Below are 27,014 nucleotides of genomic sequence, written 5' to 3'. Positions count from 1 at the left end.
GGGGAAAATGGAGAGATGTTGGCCAATGGGTAAAAACTTCCAATTATAAGATGAGTAAGTTCTGAAGGTCTAACATATAGCGTGGTGACTATAGCCAACAATACTGTGTGTATAGTTGAAAATTGTTGAGAGTTGATCTTAAGTGTTCTCACTAAACACACACAAAAATATAATAATTATACGAGGTGATGGATGTGTTAACTAACCTTATGGTGGTAATCATTTCACAATACACATGTATGTGTATAAAATCAACATACTGTACACCTTAAACTTATACAATGTTATATGCCAATTATATCTCAGTAAAGCTTGGGGATGGACAAGCTAATCATTATACATCTTAAAGTTATTTCTATGTCATGCCAAGCTTTATTTTTAGCACCTGGTTGGAATTTTTATTATTTCATTTTGAAATTTTATAGCTGTCATACGTAGCAATGAATGGGTAGAAGAGATTCCTATAAAATACTTAAAGTCAAGCAAACTTGGACTGAACTTATTTCTTTCTTTCTAGAAGCCAAAAAAAGTCAACAAACTGCAATTTAAATATCTGACCTAAGTATTAAGGTGAAATATATGAGTATTTATCTGGCTCTAGACTACTGCAAATAAAATAATAGCAATTCTTACCTGAGTACTTGCATTAATTATATTTCCAATTAGCCTATGACTTTAAACTCCTCATATCCAAACACCAATTTTGTACTTGAGCATATGTTTTTAGAGTTTTGTGACAGAAATCCACTGCAAAAAAAGGAAATGTATTCATTGACTTATATATCCAAGAAATCCAATGAAGATGCTCAGCAAATTTCTTCTTTTTGTCTTCCTCTTTTTCTCTCTGTATCTTGTTCTTCTCCCTTTCTTTTCTTTCCTCCATATCTCCCTCTGCTTTTCTTTATGTATTGTTATCCCTTCTACCTTAAATTGTCTTTTACTACATATCCAAAATATATCTGCACAGTCTCTTTTGCCTACCGGAGTTTCCAGGGATAAGATATGGACATGATTGGGGAGCAGTTATTTGGTCTACAGGCAGAGGAATGGATCTACAGGATAGAAATCAAGAGCTCCATTTTGAGGGTGTAATCATCAGAATGCCAATGAATCATGACAGTGGAGTTGTCAAGGAGGGAAATACCTGAGAGCCTTAATTTTGTTGTAGTGTTAAACTGTAACTACTGGTGCAAGAGTTAGTATGAAAATATACTAATCTTTGCATGTCTTTGAATGTTTTCAATTCTTCAAAAATATGTATTTTTCTGTTTAACGTTTAACAATTCTGGAGGAAAGTCTGAGAATATGCCTAAAATTTTAGTTTTGCTCTTTTTTAAATTAATTTCAAAGATAAATATCGCATAGATTTTTTACACTTTAAATTGCTTATATTCATATTTAAAATATTTATTCCTTCAAAACATCTATTTTTTGTTGTTGTGATTACGCTTTGATTAGAAGTTGCTATTGTTTCCTTTAATTCAGTGTATCCCAGTAAGTGGCCTCTCATTGGATAAGGGATATTAAGTAAAATGGAATTTATCAATAAATAATTCAAACATTTCCTGTGTATTGCCCTTTTCATTGATTTTATTTACCTGATAATTTGCCTTTCTTTGTAAGTAATGTTCCCTTTAGAGACCTCATGAATGTTGTAGAAATAACTCAGACTTTACCATAATATCTCAGTGAGGTGAATCTGCCAAAACAGGATGAGTGAGTAGAGTGAAAAGTGATTTTGTGCTACACTGTTTGCTAGTTAGCCAGTGGAGACACATTTTTTAATTCATTAAATGTAGTTGTATAGATTTATAGAGGTATGCCCAAAAAGTACCCAGCTATATAATATGAAAACTAGAGACATTTACTGAATACAGGATGCAGGAAACATTGTACATAGGACAATGACACCTGAGTCCCCTTCAAATTAGGCACCTTGGACCTCACACAGTTCTCCCAGTCACCCTTACCTGTCCCACAGTATTTTTCTCAATCTCATTGATGGTCTGAAATCTCTTCCCTTTCAAAGGTGATTTTAGTTTTGGGAAAAGCCAGAAGTCTCAGGGCACCAAATCTGGGCTGTAGGGAGGCTGAGTCACCTGGTGATTTGGTTTTAAAGAAAAACTTCAGGAGACATGATGCATGTGTGGGCATGTTGTCATGATGAACCTGCCAATCATCTGTTGCCCACAGCTGTGGTCTTCTGAATCATCCAAATAATTTCCATGGATGAATGTTCAAGCTTAACATAAAGTTTGATGCAGAATTGTTGTTCTACTTGCTCAGTTATTTTTAAATCAATGGCCACACAGTACACATGCTCACTCAATGGCATCTACCACCCCCACTGACTAGTATAGTGAAGTCATCATTGTTCACATATGCACATTCTAGTCTACTCTTCTTGACTGCCATGTTACATAGATGTCGCCCAAACCACTCTCATTATAGTAACAATGACTGGACTTTTTAAGGACAGACTGTGTGTGTGTGTGTATAAATGTATATATATATATAAATGTATATGTATATATAAAAATGTATATACACATTTATATATACACACATATATACATATGTACATATGTATATATATAAAACAAAATTATAAATGCTTAACTTTAATGATTCTACTTTTCTTTTTTACCATTTATCAACATATATATAATTTAATATTGCATGATATTACTTTAATTACATTTGCTTAATTATAAAATGAAAATATCAGAGGACAGAAGGTGGCAGTAAAGTGGGTAGGAGCTGAGTCCACATGCACATGCACCCAACTGAGACACTTAGCTGACTTCCTGAAGGACAAAGTGAACAGCCAACAGAATCTTAGCTGATAGGAAGTTTGGAAGCCAAATTGTGCAGAAGGTGCTTCAAAACAGGTGGTAAGGAGGTTTTACGGGCCTACAGGGAAAGTCCCCTGGTGTGGCTCCAGAAACCACAGCTGCCACAGGGACAATATCAGAGGAGAGCCTGGACAGTCATAGCAGCCTGGTGGCTCCCTCCCCTCCTAGGGCAGGCAAGTCACAGACCCATGCGGGGAAAGACTTGAATGTGTAAAGAATAGAGTCACTGTGGGGGAAAAAAGGAACACAGGCACACAAACAGATGGCAGCACACCCAAACCGGGGCTGTGGTGACTGGCCAGCAAAGTGGCAAAGAGTGGGGAGGATCCTGGTGGCACCTGGAGCTGGGAGAGGAGGTGGGCTGTGGATGGCCGTGTGACTGAGATAGACTCTGGACTTGCCAGAAAGTTGGAATGTGTGGAAAGCCAGGGAGTGGCTTAGAGCAGCAACGGTGCCCACAGAGACTTTTTTTCAAGAGGAGAACTGAGGTGCACAGGCCAGGGACCTCACCCATGCAGGGGCAGTGGCCCGGCCAACAAGGAGGGAGGATTGTGGGCACGATTTACTCCCATTCTGTGTATTTCACAGATTAATCAAAGGGGCGCAAAGCGAGGTGGTTTATCAGCCCCAGCTCAGCGCAACTATACAGAGTAAAGAGTGCCAACAGCACAGTGCTATGGGGCGTGGGCTGGAAACTGGGCGCCTGTGATTATTGTAGCCCAGACTGAGCCCTCTTCCTTGCAGAACCACAGGAAGGGGAAAATGGAGCCCAACTCCCCACCATCTGCAGGAGCCAGGAAGACCTGCAAAACTAGTGGGGCAGGCTTAACAACAAGCAGGGTAGCAGGGGGCTTTTTTTTTTTTTCTCAAGAATACGACTAAGGTTTGGAGCTGAGAGAAAACGAAAGACAGATCCAGAAAAAAGTCAGAAGGCAAACACCAACAGCTGAGACAAATTTTACCTTGCTCTTCATCAGGATTTGCATGATTTTTTAAACTTGTTTCTTCTTTTCAGGTATTTATTTTTTTGTTTGTTTGGTTTTTTCTTCTCCCTTTCATATTGCATTTTAATTTTTCTTCTTTCACTTCACTTGTATTCCAAATAACTCACTACTCTTAGTCTTTTACTTTTTAATTTTATTCAGATTACATAATTTTATTATATTATTGTTATTCAAAACCCCACACAGCACCCTTCCCTGGTCTTAATCCATTTTGCCATCTTCCTGAGCTTTATTACTGTTGTTGCAAACTTTATTTTCTCTCACACTAGGTAATGTTCCTATCCCTTACTCTCACTATTTCTCCTGCATCTAACCTCACATAAAGACTCTTCTTTCTTACATCAGCTCACATTATTTTTCTCCACTTATAACAGTCTTATTTTTTTTCACCTTTTATAAACAGTGGCTAGTTGGGCAAAACATCATGGTTATTGCTATAATTTTCCAACAGAATACCTATTTGTTCACTATTTCTTTGTACTTTAAATCCCATAGAATAATGTCCCCATTTTTACCTTCCCCCCTGCCCGTGATTACTTGAGTGAGGAATTTTATTTCATTTTTACCCTCTCTCAACCTGGGCTTTACTCCTTACTCTTATTTTTTGCTTCCCCCATCCTCTCAAAATAATTTTTCTTAAAATTCCCATTCCAGCTTTATTAAACTTTATTCAGCTGTCATTGCTATCAACCCTGCTGTATTTTTTCTGTAATTTTGCCCCCATTGGTCCAATACCTTTACAGTTTTACTTCAAATCTCACAGTATACTCTTTCCTTTCCTTACTACATTGTTCCCATCACCCTTTCATGTTTTATGTACATTTTAAATTTTGTTCTCTCCCTTTCTTTGCCTTGGTTCTATCCCTGTTTTTATCAATTCTCCTCCCTCTTACCACTCAATAACATTTCTCCCTCTTTCAGTCACCTCATATTTCCTTAGTCATAGATTATACTATCTGTAATCTCCCTTCACTTTTATTAATCCTAGTTAAATTGTGGTTGATATTGCTGATGTAGTAGGGGATTCTTTTTGCTGGTGTAGGTTTGTTTGGTGAAACTGCTTTCTTAACCAATACCGGCACAACAAGACAAGGTGGGAGTTGTAACTACCAGTCAGACAAGGTGGGAGTTGTAACTACCAGTAAGCCCATTGGAAGGGAGAACCGACCCACAAAAAAGCCACCAACAACTAGACCCCAAGTACAACAAAAAAGCCCACAGAGGCAGAAGAAAAGGCAACCCTAGAGCATTCAGAAAAGGAGATCAGAGACCACACCACTGAGTCCCACAGACTTCTACCACAGAAGTCCACCCCACAAAGACAGCTGGCAAAGAAGAGCATCTGGAATCTCAGGAACAAACAAAAAGAGTCACCTAAAATGAGGAGACAAAGAAAAAACCATCAATCAGAAAGAATGGAAGAATATCCAGTAAAAGAACTAAATGAAATGGAGGCAAACAAACTATCAGACATAGATTTCAAAAAATGGTTATAAGGATGACCAAGGAACTCATTGACAATGACAGGAACTGGGTGGGAAATACAACAACACAAAAAAGGAAATAGAAACTATAAAGATGAACAAGGAAGAAATGAAGAATACAATATCTAAAATAAAAGATACACTACAGAAAATTAATTACAAGTAGTCTGGATGAAGTAGAGGACCGAATCAGTTAGCTAGAAGACAGGTAGAGAGAAATACCCAGATAGAGCAGCAGCATCAAAAACTATGAGGATAGCTTAAGAGTACTGCAAGACAACATGAAACACAACAACATTCCAATAATAAGAATACCAGAAGGAGAAAAAAAGGAGCAAGGGTTAGAAAACTTGTTTGAAAAAATAATGACAGATAACTTCCCTAACTTGGAGAAGGAAAAAACCACACAAGTTAAGGAAGCACAAAGGGTCTCAGTCAAGAGGAACCCAGAGAGGCCTACTCCAAGATATACGATAATTAAAGTGCCAAATTTTAAAGACAGAGTATCTTAAAATCAGGAAGGGAAAAACAGATAATAAAATACAAGGGAACTCTGATAAAGCTAGCAGCTGATTTCTTAACAGAAACATGACAGACCAAAAGGGAATGGCAAGACCCTACCCTGCAAGGCTGTCATTTAAAATGAAAGATGAAGTCAGGAGTTTCCCAGACAAAAGAAGTCTAAAAGAATACACCTCCATCAAACCAGCATTGCAATACATGCTAAAGGGACTGCTTTAAGAATATGAAGGTATAGAGTGAGAAAGAGAAGAACACAGGTATAAACAGAAAAAAATGGCAATGAATAAATACCTTCCAGTAGTAAACTTAAATGTAATAGATTAAATGCTCCAATCAAGAGACACAGGGTAGCTGAATGGATAAGAAAACATGACCTTCATATATGCCGTCTATAAGAAGCCCACCTCAAAACAAAATATATATACAGACTGAAAGTGAAAGTTTGGAAAAAATATATTCCAAGCAAATGGACAGGAAAAAAAGCCAAGGTAACAATAAATGAGACAAAATAAATTTCAAAACAAAGTCCATAAAAAGAGAGAAAGAAGATCATTTCATAATTCTAAAAAGAAAAACCCATCAGGAAGTTATAAATATTGTAAGCATATATGCACCCAATATACAAGCACCCATATATGTAAGAAAAATCTTGGAGGACTTCAAGAAAGATATAGACAGCAACACACTCCTAGCAGGGATTTTAACATTCCACTGTCAGCAGTGGACAGATCTGCCAACCAGAGATTCAACAAGGACATTGTGACACTGAATGACACGTTAGATCAAATGGGCTTAACTGATACATACAGAACATTTTACCCCAAAGAAGCAAAATGTATGTTGTTACCAAATACACATGGAACATTTTTATTTTTTAAAGGTTTTAGGTATTTATTTTTATAGGGGATGAGGGAGAGAGAAGGGGAGGGAAAGAAACATGAGTGTGTAGAGACCTGGCCTGCAACCCAGCCACTTGTCCTGATTGGGAATCGAACCAGCAACCCTTTGGTTCACAGTATGGTGTTCAATACACTGAGCCACACCAGCCAAGCACATGGAACATTTTAAAGATAGACCACATGATAGGAAACAAAACAAGCCTCAACAAATTCAAGAAAACTGAAATCATATCAAGCATTTTATTGGATCACAATGACTTGAAATAGAAACCAAACTCAAGGAAAAAAAAACTCAAAATAGTCAAACACATGGAGACTGAATAACATGTTATTAAACAATGAATGGGTAACAATGAGATCAAGGAAGAAGTCAAAAAGTTTCCAGAAACAAATGAAAATGAACACACCACAACCCAAAACCTATGGGACATAGCAAAAGCAGTCCTGAGAAGGAAGGTCATAGCAATACACGTCTACCTGAAAAAGAGGAAAATTTTTAAATAAAAGACTTAACCTTAAAAGTACAAAAACCACAGGAACAACAACAAACAAAGCCCAGAGTGAGAAGAAGGAAGGAAATAATCAAGACCAAAGCACAATTAAATGACATTGAGACTAAGAGAACACTCCAAAGGATCAATAAATCCATGACTGGTTCTTTGAAAAGATAAACAAAATTGACAAGCCTGTAACCAGACTCATCCAGAAAAAAACAGATATGACCCAAATAAATAATATCAGAAACAAAAGAGGTGAAATTACAACCAATACCACAGTAATTCAAAGGACCATAAGAAATTAGTATTAACAACTATATGCCATGAAATTTGAAAACCTGGGTGAAATGAACAAATTTCTAGAAACACATAATTCTCCAAAACTCAGTCAAGAAGCAGCAAAAAACCTGAATAGACTAATATCAGCTAGTGAAATTGAAGCAGTAATCAAAAAGGCCCCTGACACAAAAAAGCCCTGGGCCAGACTGATTCACAGTAGAATTTTACCAAAGATAGAGAAGACTAACTCAGATTCTTCTCAAACTATGCCAAAAATTCCAAGAAGGGGGAAATCTCCCAAATTTTTATAAGGCCAGTAGTATCCTAATTCCAAAACCAGATAAACACACAACAAAGAAAGAAAACTACAGGGCAATATCACTGATGAACATAAAATCCTCAACAAAATATTGGCAAACAGGATCCAGCAAAACATTAAAAAGATCATATACCATGTTCAAGTGGGATTCATCCCAGGGATGCAAGGATGACACAATATATGCAAATCCATACATGTAATATACCACATAAACAAAACAAAACACGAAAATCATATGATGTCATAGATGCTGCTAAGTATTTGATAAAATATAGTGCCCATTTATGATAAAAAAAAAACTTTCAGCAAAATTAGAATAGAGGGAGCATACCTCGACATAACAAAAGCCTAATACTAGAAACCAACAGCCAACATCATACGCAATGGGCAAAAACTAAAAGTTTTCCCTCTAAGATCAGGCACAAGACAAGGGGGTCAACTTTCATCACTTCTATTCAAAATAGTATTGGAAGTTCTAGCCACAGCGGTCAGATAAGAAAAAGAAATAATCCAAATTGGAAAGGAGGGAGTAAAGCTGTCACTGTTTGCAAATGACATGATAGTGTACATAGAAAACCACATAGACTCCAACAAAAAACTGCTTGACCTAATAAATAAATTTGGCAAAATGGTGTGATATAAACTCAACATTCAGAAGTCAAAGGCATTTTTGTACACCAACACTGAAATATCAGAAACAGAAATTAGGAAAAAAAAGTTACTAAAGCAACAATAAAATAAAATACTTAGGAATAACCTTAACCAAGGACATAAAAGACCTGTACTCAGAACACTACACAACAATGAAGAAAGAAATTAAGGAAGACACAAATAAATGGAAGCATATACCGTTTTTATGGATTGGCAGAATTAACATTATCAAAATGGCCATACTACCCAAAGCAATCTATAGATTCAACACAATCCCTATAAAAATACCAATGACATATCTCACTGATATAGAATGAATATTTCAAAAATTTATATGGAACCATAAATGACCATGAATAGCCTCAGCAATTTTGAGAAAGAAGAACAAAGTATGAGAGATCACCATACCTGACATCAAACTATATGACAAGGCCACTGTAATCAAAATAGTCTGGTGCTGTCATAAGAAGAGACACAAAGACCAATGGAATACAATGGAGAGCCCAGAAATAAATCCATGTCAATATAGTCAGTTAACATTTGACAAAGGGGGCAGGAACATAAAATGGAGTAAAAATAGCCTCATCAATAACTAGTGTTGGGAGATCTGGACTGGTACATGCAAAAAAAAAATGAAACCAGAACACCAACTTACACATATACAAAAGTAAACTCAAGATGGATAAATGACTTAAATATAAGTTGTGAAACCACTAAAGTCCTAGAGGAAAACATAGGCAGGAAAATTTCATATACCCAATGCAGCAATATTTTCACCAATACATCCCCTAGGGCAAGAGACATAAAGGAAAGAATAAACAAATGGGACTATATAAAACTAAAAAGCTTCTGTATGGATAAAGAAAACATCAACAAAATAGGAGAGAACCAAGATGGCGGTGTAGGTAGACACACTGCGCCTCCCCACACAACCAGAACTGACAGAAAATCGAACGGCAAGGGGGTCCGACACCAAGGAAATAAAAAATAAACATTCATCTAGACAGGTAGGAGGGGTGGAGATGGTCACTGGGGTGGAGAGGACTCACTTTGCCCTGGCGGGACTGAGACTGGCGGAGTGTGGGACGAACGGGGCAGGCAGTCCGACCACTAGCAGACCCTGCAACCCTACATTTGCGCAGATAAACCGAGAGGGCCGGACTCAGAGTGGCGGAGAGCGGAGAGCGGGGCAGGCAGAGCAGTGGGTAGCACCCCGGGGACCTATATTCACACATGGATAAACCGGGTGAACAGTAGGGAGCGAAGCAGGCCTCACAACCCAGGGCTCCAGCTCGGGGAAATAAAGCCTCAAGCCTCTGACTGAAAGTGCCAGTGGGGTTTGGGGTGGCAGCAGGAGAGACTCCCAGCCTCATGGGAGAGGTTGTTGGAGAGACCCACAGGGGCCTAGAGTGTGCACAAGCCCACCCACTCAGGAAGCAGCACCAGAGGGGCCCAGTTTGATTGTGGGTATCGAAGTGAAAGACTGAAATCCGGAGGAGAGTGAGGTGGGCGCCATTGCTCCCTCTCGGCCCCTCCCCCATGTACAGCATCACAGCACAGCAGCGTTACCCCGCCCAGGTGAACACCTAAGGCTCCGCCCCTTAAAGTAACAGACGCGCCAAAACAAAAAAAATGGCCCAAATGACAGAACACTTCAAAGCTTCAGAAAAAATACAACTAAGCGAGGAAGAGATAGCCAACCTATCGGATGCACAGTTCAAAGCACTGGTTATCAAGATGCCCACAGAATTGGTTGAATCTGTTCGAAAACCAGATGAAAAAATGAAACCTATTCTAAGAGAAACAAAGGAAAATGTACAGGGAACCAATAGTGATGAGAAGGAAACTGGGACTCAAATTAACGGTGTGGAGCAGAAGGAAGAAAGAAACATCCAACCAGAAAAGAATGAAGAAACAAGAATTCGGAAAAATGAGGAGAGGCTTAGGAACCTCCAGGATATCTCGAAACGTTCCAACGTCTGAATTACAGGGGTGCCAAAAGGAGAAGAGGAAGAACAAAAACTTGAAAACTTATTTGAACAAATAATTAAGGAGAACTTCCCTAATATGGCAAAGGAAATAGACTTCTGGGAAGTCCAGGAAGCTCAGAGAAGAAGCCCAAAGAAGCTGGACCCAAGAAGGAACACACCAAGGCACATCATAATTACATTACCCAAGATTAAATGCAAGGACCTACATCCAAGATTACTGTATCCAGCAAAGCTATCATTTAGAATGGAAGGGAAGATAAAGTGCTTCTCAGATAAGGTCAAGTTAAAGAAGTTCATCATCACCAAGCCCTTATTATATGAAATGTTAAAGGGAGTTACCTAAGAAAAGGAAGATCAAAAATAGGAACAGTAAAAATGACAGCAAACTCACAGTTATTAATGACCACACCTAAAACAAAAACAAGAGCAAACTAGACAAACAACTAGAACAGGAACAGAACCATAGAGATGGAGATCACATGGAGGGGTGTCACTAGGGGAGTGGGAGGGGGAGAGGGGGGGAAAGGTACAGAGAATAAGTAGCATAGATGATAGGTGGAAAATAGACAGGGGGAGGGTAAAAATAGTGTAGGAAATATAGAAGCCAAAGAACTTATAAGTATGACCCATGGACATGAACTATAGGGGGGAATGTGGGAGGGAGGGGCAGGATGGAGTGGAGTGGGGGAATGGGACAACTGTAATAGCATAATCAATAAATATATTTAAAAAATAAAAGAAGAAAATTAAAAAAAGAAAACATCAACAAAATAGAAAAGGAACCAACCATATAGGAAAACATATTTGCCAATGATACCTCAGGCAAGGGTTTGATCTCCAAAATATGTAAAGAACAGGCACAACTCCACACCAGGAAGACAAGCAATCTGAATAAAAAATGGGCAAAGGACCTGAACAGTCACTTCTCCAAGGAGGACATACAGAGCACCTGTAGACAAATGAAAAAATGTGCAACATCACTAGCCATCAGAGAGATGCAAATTAAAACCACAATAAGATACCACTTCACACCGGTCAGAATGGCTATCATTAATAAATCAACAAACAACAAGTGCCGGCAAGGTTGTGGAGAAAAGAGAACCCTAGTATATTGTTGATGGGAATGCAAACTGGTGCAGCCACTGTGGAAAACAATATGGAATTTCTTCAAAGAACTAAAGATGAAACTGCATTTCCATGTAGCCATCCCACTGCTGAGACTATGCCCTAAGAATCCTGAATCACCAATTCAAAAGAACATATGCACCGTGATATTTGTAGCAGAGCAATTTACAATAGCCAAGTGCTGGAAACAGCCTAAGTGCCCATCAGTAAATAAGTGGATCAAAAAATTGAGGTACATTTATACAATGGAATACTATGCAGAAGAAAGAAAGAAGGAACTCCTCCCCTTTGCTGTTGCCTGGATGGAATTGGAGAGCATGATGTTAAGTGAAATAAGCCAGGCAGTAAAAGACTAATACCATATGATCTCATCTATATGTGAAACCTAATCACAAAACAAACAAATGTGCAAAATAGAACCAGACACTTCGAAATAAAGAACAAACTGGCAGTGACCAGAGGATAGGTGGGAGAGAGTTTACGGGGGAAAGAAGCAGAAGGGTGAAATCAAGGAACATGTATAAAGGACCCATTAAAAAAGACAATGTGGGGAAGGGAATGATCCACCATGGGAGTGCAGGAGGGGAAGTGTAGGTGTGAGCAGTGGGGCAGAAGGCAGGACAACTGTAACTGAACAACAATAAATTTTTTTAATCATATATATTTTTTATGATGTGTGTCCCCATAAACAGAGAGGGCTAACTGAGACTTCCCCATCCTGTGACCAAAAGAAAAGTTTTCTCTTTTTTAAAAAAAATAAGAAATAAGTAGCTTTCATTATTTTTAAAAAGTGAAAATATCATTTAAGTTGAGATTCTGTCAGAACTAAAATATTCTAAAAGAAATACAAGAATTTTTGGATAAACAACACACTTTTTGATTAATTCTCCATGGTTTTATCTTTTTTTAAAAAATTGCAATCTAAGTGCAAGTCTACCTTTGGTTATTACTTTTCTTAAATCTAAAAATTATTAAAAATTGAAAAATAAAATAAATTAAAAAAATTTTTCCCTTATTACTCAGGCAAACATGGCTTAAATGATAAGCTAAAAATCATCCTATACTAACCTGAGATATCAGTGTTATCAAAGTATAGAATAGCAAGTTAAATGTGTGTTTTATGAAGGGAGTTGTCCTATATATACAAACACATATAACACATGTACATATGGAGCAACCCCTTTCTTAAAACATGCACACACACACACATACACCCTTATCCAATCTGCAAGACAATAATAAGTCTTCAGCTTCTAAATAATATTGTATTCTGGTAAAATATACATAATGTTAAAATGTATCATTTTAATCATTTTTAAGGGTGTAGTTCTGTGTCATTAGCACTGTTGTACAATCATCACCACCATCCATCTCCAGAATATTTTAATCTCCCCAAACTGAAACACTGTACCCCTTAAAAAATAACTCCCTATTCACCCTTCCATCAACCCCTGGCAGCTATCATCTTATTTTCTTTCTCTATGAGTTTGACTCTTCTATGTACCTTGTATAAGTGGAATCATACAATAACAAATCATTTTTTTAATTGCAATGTAATTATCCTAATTTTAGTACAGTTAAGCAAATTATGTCCCTTAAAATATAGAAACAACCCATCATTGGAGCATATACATAGACCTCCTGGTTTCACAATGGAATCTAAGCCCTGGCCTGATGAGGATTTGCCTCCATCAGGAAAATACAAAACTCTTTTTATTTACCCTATTTTGTTGAACCCTAAACAGTCTCATTGGCATTCTGTGTCTTGCCTATACATTTTGTGTGTTTCTGATGGTGCAAATTCAGCTGTAAAAATATCTACAGTACTTGCTTTAAAAGTATTTGCTGCCACTTAACTGTAAACAGACTTGTAATTTGGCTAAAATTCCTGTTAAAATTCATGACTTGCTGAAAGTAGCTATAATAAAGTTATAACAATTGCTTGTGCAAACACTATCAGAGAGGCTAAGGATAGCTGGCTGGCCATGAAGGGGGATATGTATAAGGTAAGCTGGGCAAAGCTTGGGCTGTGGCCACTGGTATTTCCCATGAAGACCTATCTTTCCTATGATTTTCATTATATCAAGTGCTAATGTGCTCACGGTTGGTAAGAAAATGGCTCAACATCAATCTCAGCTTTATTGTGAAAATGGAGGAACCCTTCAAGACCATCTAGTCACTTGAAGATCACTAGTCTTTCTTTATGGAAGAAGGATGTGAGGCAACTTTTGGAAATGAAGGCTAGAGATAGAGGCCATTTTATGCTAAAAACAGTTCTCATTGAAAGTCTAGTGTGCCATCACTTACTTTATATGTGACAAGAGATCACTTCTTTCTGCAGGGATTGTTAGAGGAAGGTTAGGCAAGTAGGAGAAGGTTATTCTTATTCATTCTGAGGTGGTGGGAATATAACCAAAAGGTGGGATGTATCAGATATGACTCAGGGTCAGAAGTGATCTACTATCAGTTTCGGACTTTGCTATAGTGGCTTCCAAAAGTACACAAGGAAGTTCTTGTATTAAACGTTTGGCTCAACAGACTGGAAAGTCAGAGCCCACTGCTCTTCTCTTCCCTCTCTCTCCCTGGGCCCTGTTTTCTCCTTTTCTCAACTTTGCCCCTGGTTACTTTTCATAATTCTCTATCTAGATTATGTTGCAGGGTCCACTGCACTGAGACCTGTCTCTCAGGAGACACTTGTTGTGCCTGAAACCCATTTAATTTACTTCTCAATCTACATACAGCTGCAAAGCCTTTCAGAGGAATAGTTTGATTAAACAAAATGGCTGCCCGATCTTGGCTTTGCCAGCAATCAGACCCCAGGATGACAGAAAGTATCCTATTTGGAGTCAGGAGATCTGAATTTGGGGATATAATGTTATCTTTCAGGGACTGGATTCTCCTTTATAACATGAGGGGATTAAACAAATTTTCTGAGGGTTTTTTTTCAGTTCTAACAGTTCTGATTTTTGACCTAAAGGATGTCTCTTGAAGCTACTGGTTCCCTATCTACCCTTTCAGAGAACTGAGGCCACAGAAGAACTGGATGCAGTTAGACCTTTCTTTTAGTTATGGTCCTTGTTTAGGCCTATAGAGATAGAAGAGACACACGGATCCTGGGAGCCAACTTGAAAAATATCATTAAAATTGAGATTTTGTTAGAATTAAATTATTCTAAAAGAAATCCAAGTATTTACGGATAAACATCATACTCTTCTCTGTGGTTTTATCTGTTTTGAAAAAGGAAAATTATATTAAACATAAACATATCATCCTGGCCACAAGTTTATCTATAATGGATGTGCAGGAAAACCTTTCCTGAACACTCATTTCATGGTTTCTATTACCTGGAAGGAAAACACAGATCTTTACTTCCTTATAGAACCATTCCTAGACAGTAAACACTGGATGTTGTGAGCTGAAGTGGAGTTCATGCCTTCTGTACTTACTATAGAGTCCTGGGCCCATGTGAGGACTGCGATAAATCCTGATGAGGCAGGAGAACACTTCATTTTGGCCAAAGCCTTCTTCACTTCTCCACTGCCATCTGTCTGGGTTTAGCTTGAAGTGCACTACCATACTCCTTATTTCTGGCCCCACTGTACAGAATAACCAGTGAATTCCTACTGCCTCATGACCTTTGTTCTGAGATTCTATAATTTTAAAGATAACCAACATTTTGCTCGTAAGTGCCCAAATTTGGATGCAACCAGGATATCTTCTTTCAGTAAGTAAATGGGTAAATAAACTGTGGTACATGCATACAATAAAATATCTTTCAGTGCTGAAAAGACATAAGCTCTCAAGCCATGAAAAGATATGGAGAAAACTTAAATACATATTACTAAGTGAAAGAACCCACTATGAAAGGCTACATACTGTATGACTCTAACTATATGACATTGTGTAAACAAAAAAGCTATGCCAGTAAAGATCAGAAGTTGCCAGGGGCTGCAAAGGAAGAGGATGATATGAACAGAGCACAGAGAATTTGGGGGAAGTGAAAATACTTTGCATGATCTTTATAATGATGGATGCATGACATGTCATTATACATTTGCACAAACCAACAGAATGTACAACACCAACAGTGAACCCTAATATAAACTATGAACTTTGAGTAATTGTGATGTGCCAATGTAGGTTCATAAATTTTAACAAATGTTTCATTCTGGTGAGTGATGCTGATGGGGGGGGAGGCTATACATGTATGAGAGGAGAAGGAATATGGGAAATCTCTGTACCCTCCTCCTAATTTTGCTGTGAACCTAAACTGCTCTAAATAATGTCTTAATTTAAAAAATCCAAAAACTCCTTTCACACTTAGCATTTCTGCACTATTTTAAGGGCTTTTAAAGACTGTAATCCAGTTTATTTTCATCAGATATATTCTTTAGTTTCTTGCTTCTCTTTGTGCTTCTTTTTCAGTTGCGCTTCTGGATTTATTGCCTGGTTTTCTTTGCTCTGATATATGTGTGCCAAAAAACCCACATAGTTAATGGGGATGTGCAGAGGGCTCTGTGAGCCTCTGTCTGAAGATGGGCATAAATCACGGCAGACTGGAAACTCCATTCAGCAGGGCCTGAGCTTTCAGAACATCTCGGGTGTAACCTTCTAAATAAATGGACACCAACTGCACTCTCTAGTACCCGAAGGCGATGGTTTCTTAAGCGTGTGTTGCAAATTTCATAGAATTAGCCAATTATCCTTGTGAGAAGGAGATACAGGGACCAGGCTTCTGGACTATTACTAATAAGTTGAAACAAACAGCTTTCCCTGGCTATAGAGGCAACCAAAGGATTTGATGAGGAAGTAAGAGACTTAGGAACAGCTAAGAGAAAGTGGCTTCCTTCTCACTAGCCACTTCCCTAGCTATTGGTCACTAAGGTCCCTAGGTGACTGTCTTAATCTTTTGTAACAAAGTTCTTTTGAAATCCATGAAAGAGCTGGAAGTTATCTGGAATGTGCACTCTGTAATGGACTTAAAGCTTACTGAAGACAAATAGAGTATTCATCTAAGAGGAACCACTTAAAACAGCAAGCTCAGAATCAGGACACCCTCCCCAACCCCCACCCCTGCAACACACATGTATCCAGCCAACCTGACTTATTTCTTCACACTCGGGACAAATACATATAAGCCCAGAGCTTCTCACTCTGTTTGGAGTCCCTTTAGCTCCTTGTGGACTCATGTCTCCTATACTGACTCGCAGTTTCTTGAGCACAGATAGCTTCTTGAGACCATCCCATGCTCTTTGTGGACAAAAAGGAGCATCCCATTTTTTCAGCATTCTTATCCATGACTACTGGCAGCCATCTGGCCAAGGCCCAAGCCAGGGACTTACCTTTGATAACCAAATAAGCACTATTGTTTTAATTAGCCAAATCTGTGGAACTACCTCTGTAGGTCAACAGGGGTAAATACTAGTTTTATTTTACATCTTCTATGCCCACAGTCACAGTGTAAGTAATAGTTGTTGAATGACAAAGTGAATTTGAAGAAGGTGGTGGCAACTGAGACCCCCACATGAGGTTGGGCAGTATGATTCACAAAAGCTGCATTCCCCAGAGAAAGCCAGTGTTCTTCCTGGTGCCCCAGGCCACCAGGGGCTTGTTAAGTGTGGGGAATCCCAGCTTTCCCTGAGGGCCGATGTAGAAGGCCTGTGCTGGGTCCAGGAGCCCACAGGTTTAAGAAGTAGCCAAGCTGATTCTAAGTCAAGTTTTCCGAGCAACAATTAAGGATAAAGAGCAGCCTGAACATTTGACCCTCCTGGAAAGAGGACCCCTGCACACCCAACCTGGGACCCTAAAAGCTGAGGAGGAATAAGTGTGCTGGCACCAACATCATGGTGAAAGCCCAGTGTGAGCTTGGATCAGGCACTTCCCCTTCACATTTGTAAGATGAGCAAAACAACTGTCCACATTAACCTCGAATATGGCACACATAAGACCAGACATAGAAAAACTTAGTAAATATCTTTTTCATGAAAACCAAAGTTTCTCTCTTTTACTATGAAACACATTATTGACACCCAGCAATGATGAAAACACAAAGCAGCTTTATTAACTCTAATTTCAAATATGATGCTAACTAAATGCATACTCATCCATAGTCCTGCACCACCTGATGTTTGCACAGATCCAAACTCTAAGTCTGAAAATTACTGAGAGAGAGAGTAGGATGCACAACAGAATGGCTGAAACTTTGGAGACAGGTGGACTTGGGGTGAGCCAATCTCTACATTTTTCTCTCTGAGAGAACTTTTGCAAGCTACTTAACCTGTCAAGGACCTTACTTTTCTTACTTGCAAAATGGGGGTGACAAACTCAACCCTTTTGGAAGGAGTGAGGGGAGTGATTAGTACAATCACAACCCAAAGAAGAGAAGTGACTGGTGCCGTGAAAGAAATGCAAATGAGCGATCAGCCTCCCTAAGAGACTGTGAGCCCCTGATTATGGTGATGTCTCTGTCCCCCCAAAGCCTCACTGATCTGACTGATTACAATAATAGGCAAAGCAGTTTGAAACTTAACCATGGGCCAGGCCCCATGCAAATTGTTTCAATGGGCATGATTTCACGTACTCCACACAACTAGTTCATCTTACAGGCAAGGAAACATAAAAAGACTTAGTAATCTGTTCAACACAGTGAAACATCATCAGGAACTCAGAACTCAAAATCTGAACTACAAATCTACATGGGGGCAGAGAGGGGCAAGAGGAAGAAAAAGCTGGAGCTTGGAGATGGCTGCACAGAGAATATGGTACTTGTTCTCTACCTTGAAGGACAGCAAGGTTTGAGACAAGCCAAAACAAGAGGGTATTTAAGGAGCAGGAGTCAACTTTGCAGAGCTGGAAAGCACTATTTGTTTTATGTGGGCTCTTCCCACAGCTGGACCATACCTTCATTTTAGAGGCCTGATGGTAGCCCCCACAATAACAGAAGTTGTGTCCCTGTGCAGTCATGACATGTGGACCTGGGGGTAGCCTTAGCCCCAACCTTGGTGATATGGAAGCTCCTCCCTGACTGGGCTTTCCTTTGTCTTTAGAATCAAGCTGAATTTCTACTTCTACTTTGAAGCCCAGTGATGTGTATCAGTGCACACAATGGTTTGTCAGGGACAGAGTTGCCGGTTAAAGACTCAGTTTCCTAAATTTAAAAAGAAAAGGCTCTGGCAGTGTAGCTAAGCTGGTTACAGCATTACCCTGTTATGCCAAGGTTGCAAGTTAGATCCCTGGTCAGGGCACATACAAGATCAACCAATGAACACAAAAAATAAGTGGAACAACAAATCAACGTTCTCTTTCTCTCTTCTCTCTCTCTCTTCCATCTTCTGTCTCTCTAAAATCAAAAATAATAATAGTACAAGACTCGATTTCCTGGCCTCTCATCTTTGTGTCACCTCCTTAATGACATTTCAACATTGAAAAGGTTTCTTTTTTCCCCTTTCTTTTAAATTAAATATACAGTAAGTGTCTTGTGTTTAATTTTCTCAAGAAAAAGCATGTTGTGGAGGTGAAATGGTAAAGAAAAAACATAGAAGAGAGTTGGGGAAGTTTATAACAACCATATTATGTACTCAAGGGACTAGGGTTACCCTTATGGAGCCTTTTCATTCTCCTGGGAATACTCATAATGTTGTCTTATGAGTTTTGTTTGTTGTATTTTTCCCTTTGGTTCTTTCTTACTTTTGAGCATGTGTGCTACCTTCTGAGTCACTTGCCTTTTTATGTGCTTCTCAGAGGTATATTGCTGACACAGTAGCCTGGAGCCAGCAGGCTTTGGAACCACTTCTGTTCCATCTTGTAATTACCTTTACAAGGTGTATTTATAGCAACAGAGGTGCCAAATAGGGAATAGAGGTGAATGACAGGCCCTGCCTCCAGGTTGGGGGCACTGTGTGGGCCCTGCAGAGATCTTTGTCCAGTCATGTTGCTGTGGAAGAGGGGTGCCAGTCTGTTGGCAGAGAGAAGTTCAACCGAGGCACACTGCACATGTCAGCTGAGGCAAGAAGGAGATGAAAGACACACCAGATGCTTAAATTCTCATTTCTCCTACATCAGAAGTTATCTCTGGGGTTCTTCAAGAGGGGCTTGGAGGGCTCTGTTGAAGAGGAGCAGAGGCAAGAGTGAGTGGGGCAGGGCTTGGCTCTGGGCCCCTTCCCAAGCCCCAGTGGGAGCCACTTTTGTCTAATTTATTGTAGAGTTTCTGAATATGATTTTGTTTGAAGAAAATCTCTTCATTTAGCTAAAAAGTTTGACTGCCCCTAGGAGATACAACCTGTTATTCACAGCCACTAGAGTGATCATTCTACAACACAACTTTGATCCTGTCCCTGAACTGGTTAAAACTCTTCTGTTGTTTGTCCACCTCCTGGAAGATAAAAGTCAAATATATTAACACACCACTCAAGTGGCTGTACATTCTGAGCCTGACTTGTGTTCATGTGGCAATCACATGGAACATTTATTCCATCGGTGATTGAATGAGTATTTATACGGCAACTATTATGTGCCAGGCATGCTGTCAGTGCTCAATGAGAGATGCAAAATGATTGCCCTCCCACACAGAGCTTCTGTGAGAGAAAAGTAGCATAAACACAAATACCATGGTTGATCAGTTGGTCACAGATATTTTGCAGAAAACGTGGTTGTGGGGCTATTTTGAATAGTGTATAAGGCTAGGACTGTTTGGCAGGCAACCTGGAGTAGAGATTTGAAAGGTGAGCAGCTGTAACAGGATCTGAGGAAGCAGCCTTCCAGGCTGGTCAAAGGAACAAATAGTGAAGTCCAGGAAGCTGGCAGGTCAGATCCAGGGTGGGAAGTTTTTATTGTAATGGAAAGCTGTGGAAGCAACTGGAAGGCAAGGCCTAATTCCCATTTTGTAAAAGACCTCCTAGTGTCTGTGTGGAGAATGGCATAAGGGGTGTTAGGGAAAGGGGCTGCCTAGTCATGACCCTGGGCATGCCCCCAGAGTGGAGGGAACCACTGCTTCCTAGGAGGGAGACTCAAAGAAGAACCTTCACAGCACACCCTCATTCTCATTTCTGTCCACTGGTGATTTCACATGGGATGAGTTTGGGTTCTGGAAGGAATGGGAAGTGAGGAGGGAAGTGGGGAGAGTGATGAGGGGAGAGACTTTTCCTGCAGTTTTGCTGAAAAAAGGTCCACTGAAATAGGACCCTGGCTAGTAGCAATAGTAGTCAAAGGAGGTTACTTCACCTATATTTTGGTTCGAGAAGAAACTGGTAATGGATAAATTTACTTTATGTACACATGGAATTGCACATCAAGGGATCTTGGTCTGTGAGGACAAAACTCCACTCCAGGTCCTCAAGGAGTAAACTGGAATGTTAGAGCCCAACCATGGGCCCTGTTTCTGATATTTAAGTCTGCAAATATACATGGTCAGACAATGCCAAGCCTCCTTGGAAGCCATTCTTGTTGGGATTCAGATGCTCACAGATCAGGCATGAGCTTCTCAGAGCATGGGCTCCAGGCTCACCCCAAAGTTAGCAATGCTCCAAGGCACTTTTCCTCCAATTAAGGTGGCAGCCCCATTGAGCACATGACCCTTAAGTTATGAAAGTAGCTGTTCTCCCAGGCAGCACTGCAGGCCACATGCTTCCAAACTGCTCAGTCCATCTAGGAGCCACAGACTGATGCCGTCCACTTTCTAAATGTTCCCATGGAGTCCCAGGGGCCATCCAATCCACAGACAGTAGGGCCCATGATTCTGATGGCGGATATCAGCAACCTGCCTCAGGGCACAACTTAACTCCTGGATCCCTCTGCTCCATTCACCACAGTCAAGCTCCAGTGCTTCTGCATTTTCCTGTTGCCTTTGTGCCAAAATAAAATTAGTGAAATAAAACACAGTCACACAGCATCAAGCCACAGGCTGTTAGTTTCAGCTTAAATGACTCTGACAGCTCAGAGAGGAGATCAGCAGAGCAGCCGCTGAGCAGCAGCCATAGCCATGCTGAGGTTACAGGAACAGAAGCTGATGCTACCACACCGGGCTGCAGCTGAACCCCTCTCTAATATACACTCAGGGGTGCTGCCTGGGGCCTGCGCAGCCACTCCCATTACCCATAGCCCTCTGGGTCCTCAGCTGAGGCAATGAACAATACCTATCTCTGATCAACCATATATTCTCCCTATCAAGGTCTCTGACTATTCAGTTACATCCTACCCATCTGGGGTCCCTATTTAGATGTTCCTGCCTGTAACCTCCAAAATGCACTGTACCTTAGACATTCTGTGACATAGTTATCAAAAAACCTATGTTCCTGCTTTAAAGCACAAGGCTAAGGATGTCATTTGTTGTTGCTTCCTATGCAAACCAAGTTTATTTGGATTCTTCAAAAACTATTGGAACCCTGATGGTGGATCTTTACTTTTGTGGTTAGGTCCTCACGGAGAGCCATTTCCACATATTCCCAGTCTCTCAATGGTGTTGGCAACAGAGTAGGAGAGAAAGCCTGCTGTGGGACTGCCTCATCCTCTTATGCTCAGATCTTTATCAACAAAACGAGGATGCTGATGTCTAAGGAGTGTAATTCAGTAGGAACAGCATCAGCCCTGGAATCAGCTTTTTCCACCCCAGCTCTAACACCGCAGGGACCAAATGCTATGTGTAGAATGTTTAGCACCATGCCTGCCATACTGAGGCCTTTAGTGACACCTGACCCTGCTGAACAAGGCCAACTTTGATAGAATGCACTCTCCACTCCCCACTTCCACATGCCATACTCCTTTACTTTTCACTCAAACTCAATGATCACTTCTTTTCAGTACCCTTTGTGGACTCTGCCTCCCTCCTTTCAAACAATACATTTTGGAGGTTCAGGGCAATAGTCCTAGAGCCCTGTTCCTTTCCTCTCCCTTGTGAAACTCAGCCTCTCACTTTTGTGTCTCTAGCTTAAGCACTCCTGGGACACCAAAAAGCCTTGGAAAAACAAATGCCTCCTTGAGACTCCATCTGAATTTCTCAAAAATAGAACTCTTGATCCTGCCTGCCAATGAAGTGTCTTACTCCTTTATATTCCATTTCAGTCAATAGCTGCACTCTTGTCCTGGTGACTGAAGCCAGAAACTTAACAGATTTTTCTAATCCATTATTGAACTCTGTGATTCTGTATTTAGAATAAATTCAAATGTAGCCTTGTCTCCATGACACTCATCACTAACCTTGAAGCAGTCTAAATCATCACCACCTCCTGCTCTAACTACTACAGTAGCTTCTTAACTGGTTTTCAGCATTTAACCATGCTTCCATAACACATTCTCCAAACAAGTATAGTCTTCCTAACTTGAAAGTCAGATCTTATCACTTGGTTGTCTAACCCATCCTGGTAATTTCACATTATACATAGAATTAAATTCAAACCATTCTTCAGGACTTGGGATATTCTTTATCATCTGGCTTTTGCCTAGTTACTCAAATTCATCCCATTTCTGTCTCCCAGACACTGGTTGGCTCCAATCATTCTGGTCCCTTGTCACACCTCAAGGTCCTTGCAGGTGCTATTCCATTGTCCTAGAACTTTTTCCCATTTCTTATGTACAGGACACTTGTTCAACAAAAAGCTCCAGCGTGAGTCCATGGGAGACTGAATTAAGAGATGCCATGGGTTCAGAATTACTCCTACTCTCTCAAGCCAAAGGCTTTGACCAAGAGTCAACTTCTTTGAGTGGCAATTTTCCCTGGTGGCTTCCAAATTTCTCATATAAATAGACTTTTCTGGGCCTGCCCTTCCAATAATTTAGACTTGTCAGTAGGTCAGAATTTCAGTGTTGGAAACAAGCCTATGATATGTTGGGATGGCCACTGTATACCAATTCTGGTATCTCTGAATTTTCTTGTCTCTTGGAGTTAATAGTTCTGGATCTCAGCTAGCTAGCAGGGCTGGGAGATTGGACCATGTTGGAGTCTTCCCATTCTGGAAGAATTTCTGAATATGTTAGTCAAGCCCACCAATAGCTTATTTTTTACATTCACCATTCTCCCCATTGTCTGATGAATTTACCTTTTGTAGCTCAGTGTTCGTTCCCTATCCATGACACTTCCTCAAGTCACTGTGAAAATCATGCTTTGCTTCAATGTCCAAACCAAATCCTACCTCTCAAATATCCTAAATCCAGGTAGATATTAATTCCAACCAGAGTTCTGTGTTTACTCCTCAGGGCTTTGATGGCCCATACCATATACTACCATGGATTAAGTATCATTTCTGCATCAGGTGCAGTACTACGCAGTTTACAAGCTTTATCTAACAGATTTAACATGTTATGTATAAGGAAACTGAGGCTTTGAAAACAGTAGAATGTTCACAGTCACAATTTAAGCCCATCTTTGTCCAACTTTATCATGAATTTTTTTTCTACTGTATTATTTTGCCTCATTCACAAGCATGCTTGTCTGTATCACATCCCTTAAGATTCACCTTTATATACTCTAGACCTTCACAGTATATGATGTACTGATACTTTTTGGGCAATGCACTGCTAATAGGGTGGTTTCTTATTCTGCATTTGTAAAGTCTTTTAAGTGGAAAAAAAGGGTGAAGTCCTTCTACAATATCATTAACATTCTGTTATAATCAGAAAAATTCAGAAAATTGATATCTACATGTTCCCAACACCAACATTAGAAATTCTTATCCACACCCTTGTTCTGGGGAGGCCACACCAAGACAAGTGAACCTGCCCTTTGGAGCCCATTCATTAGAGAAAGGAAGTGTTTATGTGGCCTCAGCTAAGGGATGATATAATGATTGCTTTTCCTCACAGCAGGTCTCACCCTGTCTCAGGAAGACGTCAGGGGTCAGAACAAGGCCAGATTCTGGGTTGATGAGTCACTCTGGGAGAAGGCCAATCACAGGATGAAGGTTGGCTCTAGGGAATTGGCCAAAGGAAATGGTACCTTTTCCTTGGAGAACTGAGGTTGAATCTGACCTCAGTGTGATGGCATGGAAAACCACCTGGCCTCTCTGGCTGGAGATTCAGGAAAGGGAACAGGAGTACCCAGAGAGGAAGGCTCAAAGGCCAGTCTCTAACCAGGACTCTGAGGAAATCTTCACTGCCAGGTCTCTGAGGAGCTCAGGTGACGCAAGTGTCAGGAATATTGATCCTTCTTATTTTTTCCACTTGTAAGCCTGGTTCAATTAAAAGCAGGCAAAATGGTTTGAAAAATATACTTTGGAGAAGGCAGTAAAGGGGTAAGGCCAAAAAACTTTGGTTTTTCTCCAAGCCAGTGCATTTGCTATGGCACTCTTAGAAAACCATTGAATCATATGGTGAAAAAGCTAGAGCCTCTTTTTCCACTTGTACTAACAGTAGAACTCCCACCTCTACACCATCATCACCACCTCTACCAACACCACCATCACTACCTAACTAGATAACATTTAATGCCACTGAATTCTTTGGCAGGTACAATTCTATGGTCTTTATGTTTACTATTCATTTAATTTATAGAACAGGAGTTATTATCCTTAATAATGAGGAAACCAAGATTTAAAAAGTTCAGGCAACCTGACCAAGGTATATATTTTGTGAGTAGCAGAGCTGAAATTCTCACCCAAGCATGTCTTATACCAAGACTACACTTTCAACCACTTTGTCAGATGAAAGATGCCCTTTGGGCCAGAAAAGAGAGTTAAGATTGACAAACAAACAAACCATAAAGCAAAGGCTAATCCTACTGCATGTTTATTCCATCCCCAACTACTCTTCTCCTTCTGCTCATCCATACATTCAGGGACTCCATTGCACATACTCCTTAGAATAACTGATTCTCTTTCTTCTCCCTTGGGGCCATCACTCACTTGCTCATTTCTGACAAGCAAGAAGTGGTTGCCATGTGTCTTTTATTCTAAATTTTGAAGGCCACTTTTGAATTTACAGCAGGTAACTTGACCTCTGCTTGAAAATTTCAGGAAAAATAATTCCTTTCACAAAAACTCCCCAACATCTACCACAGCAGGAGATGTGAGCCAACTTTTAACATGTGAGGTTTGGATTAAGTTAAGGGGCATCTGCCAGGCTCAGCCATCCACCAAACTTAGGACACACAGCCATAGGGAAGAACTATCTCTTCAAGAATCCCAAAGCATTTGTTCCCCCACAAGAAGGCAATAGGGAAGGGAAATGCAGATATGTAAGGAAACCCAGAATGTCATTTTCCATCATGAACTACAAAGAGTTAATGGTGATGTAGATGCTGACAGGGAGATCAACAGTCTGTTGAAGTCCCAGAGCCTTTTCTCTGCCTATGTCAGCAACTGAAGGTATCAGCCAAGTAGTGGTCTCTTGTTGCTGTCTCTAAAAATTTTCCAGTGGGATCTTTAAGCACAAATGTCTTAGAATGAACCTGATCCCAGTAAAAGAACCAAATGTCAGTAAAGCGGAGCATAAATCTTGCCTAGGACAGGGGTTCCTTTACAGTCAAATGTTTTTTCACTACTGCTACAAAACAGAGACTATTAAAATAAAGCTGTTTGCTTAGATGAGCTGTGATCACAGTATTCCTCTTTCTGGAACAAATTTGTCATTGCAGAACTTTTCTGTTATTTAAGCTCCTGAAAACTGAATTGACTAGAACCCCTCTCTGAGGGGTTCCTGTGTGTATCCTGCTTCCACAGTCAGTGACAGTTCAGTGGGATACTCCTGGGAGAAGGTGGACAAGGTACATTTGTTCCTTCAGGACTGAGGTAGAACTGCATCAACTGCTTACAGTAAAATGTACAGGAAATTAAACTGAGCTTTATGTTAATAACTTCACTTAAGTCATTTGCATTTTGAAACAATGCTGGAGAGCTCCACACTTAGCTTATACTATTTTAACATATGAGGATTGAATTAAGTACTATTTGTAACAATTTTAGTAGCAAACTTATATAAAGAACTAACTCTGTCCTAAGCATGTTACATGCATTATCTCACTTAAGTCTCATGTCAGTCCAATGAGATAGACATATTAACTCTATTGAATAGATGAAACAAGTACAGAGAGATTCAAAGACTTTTCTAACTTCACACAGAATACATGTCAGAACAAACATGTACCCTTAAGGTTGTTGGACCCCAGAATCCATGCTATTAACTTTCACACAGTGTTACTTGTGAATTAAATGAAAGAAACCAAGTCCCACATCCTCCAACACTCAGGGTCATCACAGTCACACCTGGAGTTGACTATGGAAATAAATAGCAGTTGAATTACTAGAGCTAGCATCCAAAACCACCATCAGCATGCTGCTTTTGATTCCAAATACCCATGGGGAACATATTCACCTCCTACAGCTCATGAGCTGGATTGATATCTAATTAACTAGCCTGTAGTATTGAAAGGAAAGCATAGTGAGGCTTGGTGAACACAAAAACT

General features: G+C 39.9%; 1 protein-coding gene across 1 annotated transcript in view; it reads right to left on the bottom strand.

Annotated features, from left to right (window-relative positions):
* Positions 1 to 532: 532 nt before the first annotated feature.
* Positions 533 to 27,014, bottom strand: part of SUGCT (succinyl-CoA:glutarate-CoA transferase) — a 1,028,943-nt gene continuing 1,002,461 nt past the window's right edge. The window contains exon 14 of the mRNA XM_053926097.2: positions 533 to 747. Coding sequence (XP_053782072.1) covers positions 668 to 747 — 80 coding nt within the window. The 3' untranslated portion in view covers positions 533 to 667. The remainder of the gene's footprint in view (positions 748 to 27,014) is intronic.

Source organism: Desmodus rotundus, chromosome 6, assembly GCF_022682495.2.
Source record: "Desmodus rotundus isolate HL8 chromosome 6, HLdesRot8A.1, whole genome shotgun sequence".
Taxonomy (NCBI): domain Eukaryota; kingdom Metazoa; phylum Chordata; class Mammalia; order Chiroptera; family Phyllostomidae; genus Desmodus; species Desmodus rotundus.
Note: the sequence above shows the minus strand (reverse complement) of the source record. Positions and strands in the feature narration are given on the sequence as shown.